This window comes from Berghia stephanieae, chromosome 6 (genome assembly GCF_034508935.2).
Source record: "Berghia stephanieae isolate SIO BIC M18660-M18661 chromosome 6, UCSD_Bste_1.3, whole genome shotgun sequence".
Lineage (NCBI taxonomy): Eukaryota > Metazoa > Mollusca > Gastropoda > Nudibranchia > Aeolidiidae > Berghia > Berghia stephanieae.
Genome location: NC_088365.1, coordinates 36,117,517 through 36,131,238, shown reverse-complemented (window position 1 = coordinate 36,131,238; position 13,722 = coordinate 36,117,517). Strand labels below are relative to the sequence as shown.

Here is a 13,722-nt window from a genome sequence, read left to right as displayed (position 1 = left end):
GCCATGTATGTAGACTAAGAGCTGATGGTTGGGCAGCTGGACATTAAATTAGATATGCTGCAAGTTTCCTGTGATAAATTAGCACCCTGTTCTTCAGTTAATAGCAATTAACTTTTACAGTTTTAAGCTAAAGAATGCTTTTGGCTTCAGTTTCTGGCTCGAGAATATCTATGAAATTTGGATTATTTTGCAGCAGAAAGGTGGTTTTATAAATACCGGTATTTCTGCAGAAATGCAACTTTTGGCAGTCATTCAAGGACATAAATTGTCATGCAGGGTGTACCTTGGGGGAGAAAAATATGTTATCTGAAATGCAAGAAAACATAGATGAAAAGAAAAGGGAGCTATTCTCACATAGACCTCAAGAAAATAAATGCCACTAATGACAATGCTGACAGGAAACGAGTAACTTCTGTTTGGGCTATTAAGTTTCAAAGTTTTACTTGTTATTATTTAGATTGATGCAGAAGAGAAAATTGCTAAGGGAGTGACTAAAAGGGCCTGTGTGCTAGTGGCTAAAAGGGCCTGTGTGCTAGTGGCTAAAAGGGCCTGTGTGCTAGTGGATAAAAGGGCCTGTGTGGGCGTAGCTAAAAGGGCCTTAGTGGTGTGGATAAAAGGACATGTGTGCTAGTGGCTAAAAGGACCTGTGTGTTCAACAGGATTGCGATATGGTAAACTTAAACTTATTCGAAAAAGATGGGAAAAAAAAAAAATTTGAGCTTTTAACTAGTGCAAAATTCATTTAAAGGGCTGAAAATGCTTTGCATAGGGTCTCAAGCCAACAGCAACATGTAGGATGAGACAATATTTTCTTGATAGAGAAAACGCTGATACCAGCCAGATACTCATTTTACACCTGAGTACAGTGAGGGAATGTGACTAAAGAGCTGGTCATTTGGACTCTACTTTGTGCCGTCCAGTGTGGGGTTGAAATTGGGACTTACCTGAATGTAGGTGGGTGTCATACCACTAGACCATCAAACCTCAGATTGGTTGACATTTTGTTTTCGCCATCATTAAAGTCTTGTTTTTTTGTTTTTTGTTTTTTATGGTAATATTTAAGGATAATTTACTTCAAGAATTTAACATTTGAACCAAGCAAATGGTTCAGCAGGTGCTGTATTTTAGTTCTCTCCCTCTCTCTCTCTTTTTTTTTTGCTGACTGCTCAAATCAAAGGTTAATGGAGATGCAAAGATCTTTTTCATGTGATCTTTGAATTTTAAAAGGGAGGGATTGTCCCACAAGCATTTCTATCGCAGCAGGCCTTAAGATAGGGATGACACTTTTAAAAGAAAGTGAAATGTATCAATAAGGACAATAAACTGAAAGCTGAAAGTTAAAAGTTTAAATAGACATGTTATGCCATTGAACCTATCATTGAACAATGTTATACAAATAGTAAGTATTTTGTCAATCATTAGATCATTCCAAATTACTAAACTTATGTTATTTTTATTGTTATCTGGCAGGACCTGATGATCTTACAACTCTCCAAAAAGGACTGCCTGGGCCTTCTGAGTTGCAGGCACTCCGTCTAGCACCACATGATTTTGAGAAAGATGATGACAGCAATTTTCACATGGATTTCATTGTGGCAGCTTCAAATCTCAGGGCCAACAACTATAGCATCCCAGAAGCTGACAGGCACAAGGTTTGTACTTATTTTTTTGTTCAATTATAAAAAGGTTTTTTGGGTAACTGAAGACAGGAATTATGTTGAATGATCATACTTATGATTTTGTCTTTTTACATACTTTTAGAATAATTAAAAAAAATAAAATAATTATATGGACAAATCACAAAGACGAATCTTTTGAGTCATCCTTTCTCCAACTCTCTCTCTCTCTCTCTCTCTCTCTCTCTCTCTCTCTCTCTCTCTCTCTCTCTCTCTCTCTCTCTCTCTCTCTCTCACTCTCTCACTCACTCTCTCTCTCTCTCTCTCTCTCACCACTGATTTTTTGTGTTTATTTGACAGAGTAAATTGATAGCTGGCCGTATCATTCCAGCTATTGCTACCACCACCAGTATGGTTGTTGGCCTTGTCTGTCTGGAACTCATCAAGGCAAGTCTAAATTATCTTGATATATATCTATATATATATCTTATATATGGTATATATAAATCTTATATATGGTATATATAAATCTTATATATAGTGTATATATATATATATATATATATATATTTATCTTGGTATTATAATATTACTAGTTTTCCATTGGTGTTAAAAGCCTGCTATATTCTACTTTCTTTGAATATGATATTTATAAAATATATATGGTGTGTTGTAACTTAAAGTTTTGTAAGAGACCTAAGATAAATGTTGTTACAACAGTATTAACACGACTGAGCAGATATGGCCTCTCAAGGCCGATAAAATTGATAAAAGCTAGAAAAGGGCGCTTAAATGACCTACATAGTGTTGAAAGTGCCGTTAAACACCTAAAAACTAACAAACATAAGCGTTAATTCTCTTAACCCCCCCCCCCCCTAAAAAAAAAAAATCACTTTCATAATGTTTGGCAAAGTAATAAGTGTAAGAAAAGTTGTGTAGGCTGTAGGTATCAAAAGGTACAAATAGATTTAATCCAAAACCAAAACCATGATTTGGACCGAGTGCAGTGTTCAGCAAGTGATTTAGCTAGTCTGCATAAGTGCCAGATTTGGGTGATGGATCACAAGTATAACTGGGTTGGGTTCCTGACCTCCCTCTATCCCTCTATAGCTGTTTTCCAATTTGCCTTCTGTCTTTGTCTTGGAATGAGATTACTTGGTTTTGACCTGGCCGAGGCTGGAGTCCTTGGCTCGGAGGGAAACAGTCAAGTATTTAGCTATTGTATTGGGAGATTATATTTTTTTTCTTGTAAATCATCTCTCTGTTTTGTGTTATTATATTTGTTGTTTTGAATTTATAATGTAAGCATTTGAGTGTATTCCTCGTAGTGGGATCCTGTGCTCGTGTCTTGATGAGACTTTTAGGTGATCTCAAACTATGCACAATGATAGTATGCTCTTGGAATCTACACCTATCCCATATTTGTACCATTCCCCTTTGTCTTACTTTATCTAGGGTGCTTTAATTGTAATTCTAGAACTTTTATACTATCCCATTTTCTTCCTTTTTACGGGCGCTGATATGACCTAAATGTGTTGCAAGCGCCATAAAGCCCTTAAAAACAAAAATAAAACAAGTATAAAAATTACCCTTTCCGTTTTGTCTCAGACAATTGGATTCAATCGTCTGATGTCACGTTGCGCAGCAACGGTGAGCAGCATGGTTCTAAACAAAGAAAATCGGTACTTATTATTATTCATGCTGGCTATAATTTTTCATATGTCATGTGAACAGAATGTATTAAAGTAAAAACATGATGCTCGTCAGAGAAATATTTCATAAGGGCATCCTCCATTGTTCCAATAGTTTAGAGCCAGTTACTAAGTTACCATGCGTCATTATGAGGGAAGTGACATCATGACTGTTGAAGTGTATTAGTATGAAATATATGTTCTGTGTACTCTATTGAAGATGTGCTTAAATACTGATTCATTTAAAAACAAATTTAATGCAATCATCACCATCTGTATTCTATGTAATTGTTTTCCTGTGTAAGATCCGAGATTTAATGACATTTGGATAAGAATATTTATACTTGTATTGAAACTTTTGTCTTGTGTGACAGATTGCTCAAGGCCACAAGGACATTGAATCATTCAAGAATGGATTTGCAAACTTGGCTCTTCCTTTCTTTGCCTTCTCAGAGCCAATCCCACCTGTCAAGAATAAAGTAAGAGTGCTATTTATTTCTCCTTTTAAACTTGTAACAGTATGTGCTTTTTGGAAGGGTCTTTTGTCCTCCAATAGAGGACAGGGTAGTCAGTTGCTTTGTCTTCTATCCTCACCTGTTTTTCAATTTGCTTTCTGTCTTTGTCTGGAATTATCTCATTTGCCTTTGTCTTGGCCCTGGCCAGAGTCTTTGGCTAGGACTGAAATGGTCGACGCCTATAGAGTTTTTGGAAATTACATTACAGCCCACTCCTTGGGATCAGTGAAAATGTGATTAACTGAAGTTGCGATTAACTGAAATGACTTCCCTGTCCACTATTGCATTGTTTTCCATCTGAGATTACATGGACTTTGAACCGTCCATAGCCTCATTAATTTTAGTTTTTGTTTCTTTTTTGGTTTGTTTTTATTTATTTATTTTTTAAATTTTTTATGGCTGTAAATTCCATCATTTTCCTTTGCGTTTGACATCACACATTTCCTTGAGAAGGCAGCAAGGGTCGTCTGTTTTGTTTGTATGTTTGTTTGCTTTTTTTTTTTTTTGCTCAGTCCAGATGTTTATAAACATGTAAAGTCAAACCATTTGTTGTAAAAATTGTTTGATTGAAACAAAAACCTTATGGCAGCCCTGTAAAGATTTTTACAAGCAAAAGCAGCTTTGATGCAAGCCGACATCTTGTTCAGATTGGATTAACTTTCATTCTTTTGTTCTTAACATTCATACGATTGGGTGTGTTGCATTAAACCCCGCTCTCTCTCAATTCTTCAACCTGTCATGATTTCACCCGTTATGAAATTTAATCATGAGATTTTGTTTGATTGATTTCTTGAATTTGCCATTTTTTTAGGTCAACATTTTGTTGCGATTAACCGAAGTTTGTTGCAATTAACCAGAGACTTTCATATAGAATTAATTTTGTTTCTTGGGAGATGTTGCGATTAAACGAATTGCGATTATCTGGAGTGGTCTGTATTTTCCTTGTAACTCATCTCTCTGTTATGTACTATTATATTTTTTGCTTTGAATATAGGCCTATGATCCTATGATTTGTAAGCATTTAAGTGCATTTCTCTTAGTGGGATCATGTGCTTGTGGATGAGACTTTTAGATGCTTCCCTATTTGAATTATTCCCCTTTGTATTTATTCTCATGAACTTTTAATTGTAAATCTAGAATTTTTTGTATATCCCCATTTTCTTCCTTACTTGTGCTGTATGTGTTTCAGATGGTATTATGTTATCGCTTTATACAAGTTTTGTTTATATGTATATATTCATTTTTCTCACCATTTTTATTTTATTTCAGTATTATGAGAATGAGTTCACACTCTGGGATCGTTTTGAGGTAGAGGGAGAAATGACTCTTCACGAATTTATTGAATATTTTAAGGTAAACAAGCTTATTTTTAAATTTGCATTTGGTTGAAAAAATGTTATCTTAAACTGATTTGCCATTTGTGTCCTGCCCACTGCGTGGCATTTTCCCCTCTGAGCGGTATTTTAGTGCTAGATCAACTTGACCCCATTAGTGAGGTCAGCCCATGGGTAGAACAGGTAGCGGTCAGGGGGAATCTGTGATGCGATGCCGCTGATGGTATTTAATTGCTGCAATATTTCATGGTATTGCTCAGTTGCTAACATGAATATGAAAATTGTTCCCTCACCACAAGCAAAGCAAGGGTTTCTTTCATCATGTGCCATGGTTGATAATAATGCATCCTCTTAAGTCTGCTCATAAGAGAGGTGTCAAGTTAGTGGTTTTTGAGCTATCAATGAAATTAATTTGTTGTAATTTGCATATTAATAATTTAATTCCCAGCAGCAGAAAATGATTGAAACAAGCATCATTGTAAAGTAAAAATGATGATCTTGACACATGCCAAGTTTTGCTGTCCGGGCAGTAAAATCTTAAAAGATATGAATTTTTAAATTGTAAAATTCTTATTTGGCATGACTTGGTGAGATCTTCATTTTCTCTCGCACAGTATTCCATGCCATGAATTATGTCCAAATATCAGTTTAGGAATAAAATATAAACCATTAGATGAAAATATTATTAATCTTATTTTTTAAAGCATTTAACTGATTTAAATATTATGTAGTTTTGGACACATTTGAAAGCCAACTTTTCAATGGCTTGATGACTTTTTTCTATACTTAAATCCCTTACGATTCAAGTCAAAATTACATTTTTTATGAATGTTAGGCATTATTGTTTGAAGATGTATACTGCTTTTGTGTGGTTGTCTCAGGAAATGCCGACTTTATAGTGTCATATAGATAGGAGCCAATGTTTAGGGTCCTTGAAATCCATCTCAATTACTCTTACTTTTGCATGTTGAATAAGTAATATAATGTAATTTCAAGCTCTCCTTTTGTGCACAAGTGAATGTGTTAACTTTTTATAGACTGAAGCGTCCAGATATATATGGCAGTGATTTCCCAAAAATGAAATGATCTGCTATGGTATGCCTGTGGTGTTATACTGATTTGACTCTGATTGTTATTCAATTGTTTTATCTCTAAATTTGACTGACTGGAGTTCAATGGTATATCAGATGACTTTATAAAGATAATGACTAAATGTGTATTCTTGGAAGAAAGGAGATGATTCTATATAACCTGTATGGACAGTGTGTTCGTTTTGAATGTAGTTGGTCGATAAGGAGAATGAGGCCGCTACTTAGACTAAACTATATGCCCTCTTAATTTTGAATCCTCTTTTGTCCACATACTGTGTCCGTCTGTTTGAGCAATTCATTTGATTTAACTGTACCAGTGCTTAGTGTTAGTTGTAATTGATGATTGATACTGCAATATTTGTGGTATGTCCAGTAAACTTGTTGGGTGATTGAATTTTTCTTGTAAAGAGGTCATACTTTATAGGCAGATTGATAGTAAATTGAGACATTGAAATCATACACAATATTGGTTTTTAGTTTTTACTTGTCAATAAAATCTTATCTTCATGAGTTATTTTACCACACAAAGACATAAATCATATCAGTTTACTGTTATGACCAACACAACTGTTTGAGAGGAATGGAAGTGGTAAAAAAATATACAGAACAAACAAAACCATGAATAAATCAAGAAAATCAACTGCCAATATGATAATAATGCACAGGAACATAGATGCATATATGTACTTTTGATATTTATTAAAACTCTTGAGATACTGCCGCTGAGTTTTGAATAACAATTTTTTTATTTAAGTGCACCATAATTTACAAGCGCTTAAAATTAGATCCACAATTTGTGATATTTAAAGAAAACTATTAACAACAGGAATATCAAATTTTCACTGATGTTTAGAAAGACAACAGATTTTTCAAATCAAAATAATAAAGTGAAAGAGTCTGTTATTGTTCTCCCGCTATACAGACATATTATAAGATCATAAATATCCATAATTGCCCCCATTGGACACGGCACTGCCTGATACCAGTTGAACTCCAATGACCTCACGCAGGTAGCTAGCAGGGAGGGTTATTGGTCCCTTGGGAGTTCCAACTAAAATAGCGCTGATTCCACACAGTGTGCCATCTATTGATTTATCAGCTCATATCTGCTTCATTCAATCCTTTGTTATGAGACATCTTAGTCGATGAAGAATACCATTCATAAAGGATTACATTTCTCACAAACAGAAATTGAGTAGACCTCAAAGTTGATTGGTGTCAGAAAAGCAAATCTCTTTATTATCATTATAATTATCTTATAGATTAGCATTCAGAATCTGATCTACTCATTCACAAATAAGCAACCCCCCCCCCCCCCCCCCAACACACAGAAACACACACACACACATACACACACAAACAAAACACACAAACTATAAACAGGCACATATATAGAATTTGTAAGACGGCAACTAATTTTTATAATAAATGTTTCTCCTCTTCATTTCTGAATTGGAATCTGAAAAGAAATTTATTTTAATCTGTTTTGTTTAATATGGGATGAAAAAGAAACAAATGATTTTATTTAAAAAAGGCTATACCTACATTAATGACTAAGAGAATTGTTCAGATGTAATATCAGTGCCCTTTATGTTTTACTATTAATGCCATGCAATCTTTTCTTCCACAGAGAGAACACAAACTGGAAATTACCATGCTTAGTCATGGAGTTTGTATGCTGTTTTCTTTCTTCATGCAGCCAGCAAAACGAGAAGAGAGGATGGGCTTAGTGTAAGTAATCTTAAGCTTGGTTAAGAGTCCATGATAAAATCATAATGGAGAGTAAGACAAAAACAGAGAATATCTTAGCAAAACCCCAAACAGTCCTTATCTGGAACAAAGCAAACAATACAGAAATTAAAAAAGAGACAAGACAATTTAGCAACACCTTAACAACAAGTAAAGTTACAAACACAGAGGTAGCATGGTACTCTTCTACAAGCATCTATCCCGGATGGTTGATAAACACATTCCAACTAAGCTTGGATATTACACGATCTCAAACGACTTTCTAAAAAAAAAAAAAACAAATGTAAAACCATTTCTTCTTATCTTAATCATCAGTTTTGTAAAAAAGGCAGTGTGCAAGTTGATTTCAGATTATTTTTAATTTGCCATTTCCATCCCTGAGTAAAATAAGACTTAAAAATATTAGAAATGCAAAGCAATGCCAACCACTTTACTGATGATTATTAAAATTTAAAAAAACAAACAACTCAGTGTAATTGATTTTTGTAAGCAAAAGTTGGATGCCAGTATTGAAGGAATGATTCCTCCCTGCTCCTTTGCCTTGGACTGGTTTTATGGTTAGGACTGCTGGGTATGATACTGAATTTATAATTTAACAATGGCCTATTGGAATCATTAAGAAATCATATTTTTTTTCTTATTTCATCCAGAATGTCTGAAGTGGTGAAGAAGGTTTCCAAAAAAAAGATTCCATCCCACGTCAAAGCATTAGTGTTGGAGATTTGTTGTAATGATGAATCAGATGAGGATGTGGAGGTGCCCTATGTCAAGTACAGTCTGCCCAAGTAGAATGTTGTAGTTGTTGTGGATGTCATTGTTGTATCAAGGTTTGATTGATGAACGGTTGAATTGTGAGACTGGAAAGATTGACTATGCAAGGCGGATTATTTGTGTGGAATGGCCAATTCATCTTATATCTATTTCTGCCAAATCCATTTGGCTTTCATTTTTACTTACTTGACAAAATGCAATTTTTTGCAATAATTTGGTACTGTGAGCTTATATCAATATTCTAAAGGAAAGTTATTCAGGTTTTCTTTCTTTTTAAAAAAATATATTAAAAAACAGTTGTTTTTTTAAAAAGTGACTATAGATGAATGTTTATAATGCGATCAGTTTTTGAATGTTAAAAGGTCTTTGCCCATGTATATACAACATATATATTTAGTTACTCAAGCTAGATATGATAGAGTAGTTGTACAATCCAGCCTTAATCATTACAATGGTCTAAGTCAATGAATGTGAGAATAGGAATGGAGGGATTTTCATGAGCAATTTTATAATTTGTGCTATTTTATAAGATGGTTTATCTTCCGCAATGAAAATTTATTTCATATTTAATTCTCAGCAGGAAGGGTTTGATTTGACTCTCAACCCGACATGATGTTTTATTGTTTTCACCACATTGTGGCTTGAAATTCAATGCTTTGATGTTGGAGTAGGGTTAGCGTTCTCTCTATCATGTCAGATTAGAGTGACCCCCCTTCACACCCTCTCCTTACCAACTAGAGCAAAATTGTTACAGTCTTCACAATGCAACCAACATTTTTACAGTTCACATTTCTTTTGTACATCACAAAATTTGAAGAATTTTTGTTGTAGTTATAGGAACTTAATACAACGACATTATATATAACACATAGTTATTCCTGTAGAGTTAGAGCTTAAAAACAATGTTTATGTTGGATAGCTGTGAGGTTTTGGGGGCAATCTGGAAAAAGGTTGGTAAGAAGAGAGATAAGGGATAACGAGTCATATTGACCACAGTGTGTCCATGTCTAGAACAGTTTGTATTGCTCTATTTCGATAATCATATGATATTGTTAACAATAGTGGAGTCAGTTTAGATGAAGTAGAACTGGTTTTAGGTGTGATATTTGTATGCAACTGGTCTACATAGGAATTTGTTTCTGTCTATTTATTTGTATCTAAGTTGATATAACTCACTGTTAAGTTTGGCAATTTTATATTTGTTGAGATAAGGACTATTATTACAATGTTAGATTTCCCCCCCTTGATATTGTGATTTTTTTTTTCTTTTCTCTCTTCTCTGTTGCTATCGCCTTGACTGTATTCATACAGGGCATCAGATATTATTCCTTGATGCGCTGAAAAAAAAGTAGGGAGGGAATTGTTGCTCATTTTGGCCTCATTGTTATATAATCAATTTCAAACTTTTTCATCAATATAATAAAATGTTAAGAAACTTGAGTTTATTGTCTTTTTGTCGATGGACAGAGATTTACCTGGGTGGGGTCCTTTGACCTCCCATGGTAGGCAGGAGGTCTCTTGCTGGGTCTTCTGTCCTTTTATATCTGTTTTCCGAGTTACTTGGAATGGGATTGCTTGGTTCTGTCCTTGCTGGAGTCCTTAGCTGAGAGGGAAACAGTCAAATGTTTTGTATTAGTTTTGGGAGATGATTTTCTTTTTCCTTGTAAATCATCTCTCTGTTAGGTATTGTTAGTTATGTTTTCTGTTTTGGATATATTCTATAAGCATTTGAGTGTGGTCCTCTTAGTATGGGATCTTGTGCTGGTCTGGATGAGACTTTTAGGTCTGGGTGGGGATCCTGACCTCCCATAGTGGGCAGGGAGGTACTGACTGTGTCTTCTATCCCCCTATATCTGTTTTCCAACTTGCTTTCTGTCTTTGTCTTGGAATGAGATTACTTGGTTTTGTCCTGACCCTTGCCGGATACCCTGGCGGAGAGGGAAACAGTCAAATGTATAGTTATTGTTTTAGGAGATGATATTTTTTTCCTTGTAAATCATCTCTCTATTGTGTGGGTATTATTATTATATTTGTTGGTTTGAATTTATAATATAAACATTTGAGTGTATTCTTCTTAGTGGGGGCCTGTGCCGGTGTCTGGATGAGACTTTTAGGTGATCTCAAACTAAGTACATTGATGGTATGTTCTTGGAATCTACACCAATTCCCTATTTGTACCATTCCCCTTTGTCTTACCCTTTCCTGGGTGCTTTAATTGTAATTCTATAACATTTTACTATCTCATATTCTCCCTTTTTACTGGCGCTGATATGACCTAAATGTGTTGAAAGCGCCGTAAAACCCTTAAAAATAAAAACAAACAGAGTTTTAGGTGATCTCTAATAGGGGCCCTACACTATGAGTCGTGGTCTCCAGCAGGACTGAGGCCAAAAAACCCATGGTGTAGGGTGAATTTCCTTCGGTCGGGATGAAGGTTTCGAGGCCGAGACAGAGGCTGGAGATTTTTAAGCATGCTTAGTTTTTTTTTACAGGTGGCCGTTGGACTGAAGGGGAATGTTGAATTTTTAGAAATGCAAAAAAGTGACTAATTTAGCTTTCTTAATGCCAGATTCGTGTCCACCGTCCAATTTACCATGAGTTTGATACCAAGCACAATGTACTTTTTGGGTTTTATTCGTTTATTATTTGAAAAAAATAATATCAACAATCCCTATTGGAAAGAAATCTGTTTCCTTCGCATAACTTCCCTCCATTCCCCCAACCCCAACTGACTCAGTGACACAAAACTGTCATTGCGACAGACCTACATTGGCTGGTTTTTCCATAAAAGACGCAAGAAGCACACACGCACACACACACACACACACACACACACACACACACACACACACACACACACACACACACACACACACGCTGATTGATAAACAAAGATACACAAACGCGCACCAGTTTGCTTTGCACGTTTGCATCATTTCAGTCATAAACAATTTCTCTGGGTTGCGTCTTGCATTGTTGCATTATATAATATATTTTTGTTATACCAGGGTCTGCATACTATCTAACAACGTTTGATGGGGACTTTCATGAGGTAAGAAAGATTGTAGCTGGTCCGTTTAGTTTATATCTCTGGGTGGGGTTCCTGACCTCCCATAGTGGGCAGGGAGGTTCTTACTGTGTCTACTATCCCCCTTTATCTGTTTTCCAACTTGCTTTCTGTCTTTGTCTTGGAATGAGATTATTTGGTTTTGTCTAGGCCCTGGCTGGATGCCCTTGCTGAGAGGGAAACAGTCAAATGTATAGCTCGTTTTTCCTTGTAAATCATCTCTCTGTTATGCACTGTATTATATTTTGTTTACATACTATATGTTATTTGGGTGTATTCCTCTTATTAGGGGCCTGGGATGAGGTTTGTAGGTGATCTCAAACTAAGTACAATGACGGTATGCTCTTGGAATCTACATCTGTTCCCTATTTGAACCAGTTCTGCTTTGTCTCACCTTTTCTTGGGTGCTTTAATTGTAATTCTAGAGATTTTTACGATCCCATTTTCTTCCTTTTTACTGGTGCTGATATGACCTTAATGCGTTGCAAGCGCCGTAAAACCCTTAAAAACAAAAAGAAATAGTTTAGATCTACAGAAACTGTGAAGAGCTCTGGCTCAATGAATCGCAAGGCTTTGACTGGCACAAAATCTCCTTTCAATCATTTAAATGTGTGAGCAAAGGGATGAACTACAAATTGGTTAACTTTTGTTACGATTGAAATCCAACCCCTCTTAAAAAGAATTACTCTATTCTTCTGATTCCATAGAGTGCATGTGGGTCAGAATAAGTCTCTGAAGTCATAAACTGAAACGGATTGGTAACCATGAATCATTTTTAATCTCTTTAGCCATGCTGTCAATATCTCTATCGGGATGAGAGACATAAAGTCAAGTCCTGTGTGTCTCTTGGACAATAACCAAATGATAACACTTCATTCTCAGTTCCATGCCTTATACATTTCCCCATAACATAGGACGCTAGTATATTGCATTTTATCTCTAGACTTTGGTGCAGGGAAGCAATAGGGCAGATTTTCTAATTCAGGACAATATCATTAAAATTGGCTAAATAACTAAATATTATTTTACCTACCTTCATACCACCTTGTGCGGCTATGTGGTCTAGTGGTATGAAACGGAAGGTCCCGTTTGAGCCTCGCTTGACGCATATAATCCTTCGCAAGGCATTGTGAAATAGCCCTGCATGTCTCGGGAATAATCACCCTCAAAGATTATGGTAAAATACGTATGACAAACTTGAGATCCTCATACCTTCTCTCTCTAGCCAGAAAGCCTAGTGTCGCTGTCAATCTTTCATGAGGAGAAGTAGCTGCTCTCATTTTCGTGTCCTCTCTTGCAATTAACTGAGAAACCATATTATTTAAGAGATGAAGCTATGTGTCTTCATCCAAACGCAAATAATTCAGGGGTATAATCTCTGTTCTTGCAATAAATTTGTGATAGTGAAATTATATCTTTTATGAAGCCACTGTTTCGTCCATATTGACCTATTTCTTTTGACTTTCTTCGTTTTAATACAGAATAGACTATCAAAGCACAAAAACACTTTCTTCTTCGTGTAGCCATTGTAACACACCTTTAACCAAAGAAAGTAGATGAAAGTGTGAACTCGCTTCAATTCCATGCGATAAAATAGTATGTTAAACCTACATAACTTTAGCCACACCTCAGTCCATACAGTCCGTGTAGGGCCAATGAAATCATCAATCAGACCTCCAAATGGGACTTCAGAGGGATTTCAGTAAAAAAACCCCCGATAGTGTAGGGCCCCTATAAGCAAGTACTCTGATAGTGTGTTCTTGGAATCTACTTTGTTCCCTATTTGAACCATTCCTCTTTATCTTTCTTTTTTCTTGGGTACCTTTACTTCTAATTTTATAATTTTATTCACCATCCCATTTTCTTTCTTTTTACTGGCACTGGAATG

General features: G+C 35.6%; 1 protein-coding gene across 1 annotated transcript in view; it reads left to right on the top strand.

Annotated features, from left to right (window-relative positions):
• LOC144975836 (ubiquitin-like modifier-activating enzyme 1) overlaps positions 1–10,207 on the top strand; it is a 54,409-nt gene extending 44,202 nt beyond the window's left edge. Inside the window, exons 20-25 of the mRNA XM_078920026.1 lie at positions 1,471–1,652; positions 1,977–2,063; positions 3,682–3,786; positions 5,092–5,175; positions 7,878–7,978; positions 8,647–10,207. Coding sequence (XP_078776152.1) covers positions 1,471–1,652; positions 1,977–2,063; positions 3,682–3,786; positions 5,092–5,175; positions 7,878–7,978; positions 8,647–8,785 — 698 coding nt within the window. The 3' untranslated portion in view covers positions 8,786–10,207. The remainder of the gene's footprint in view (positions 1–1,470; positions 1,653–1,976; positions 2,064–3,681; positions 3,787–5,091; positions 5,176–7,877; positions 7,979–8,646) is intronic.
• The last annotated feature ends 3,515 nt before the right edge of the window (positions 10,208–13,722 follow it).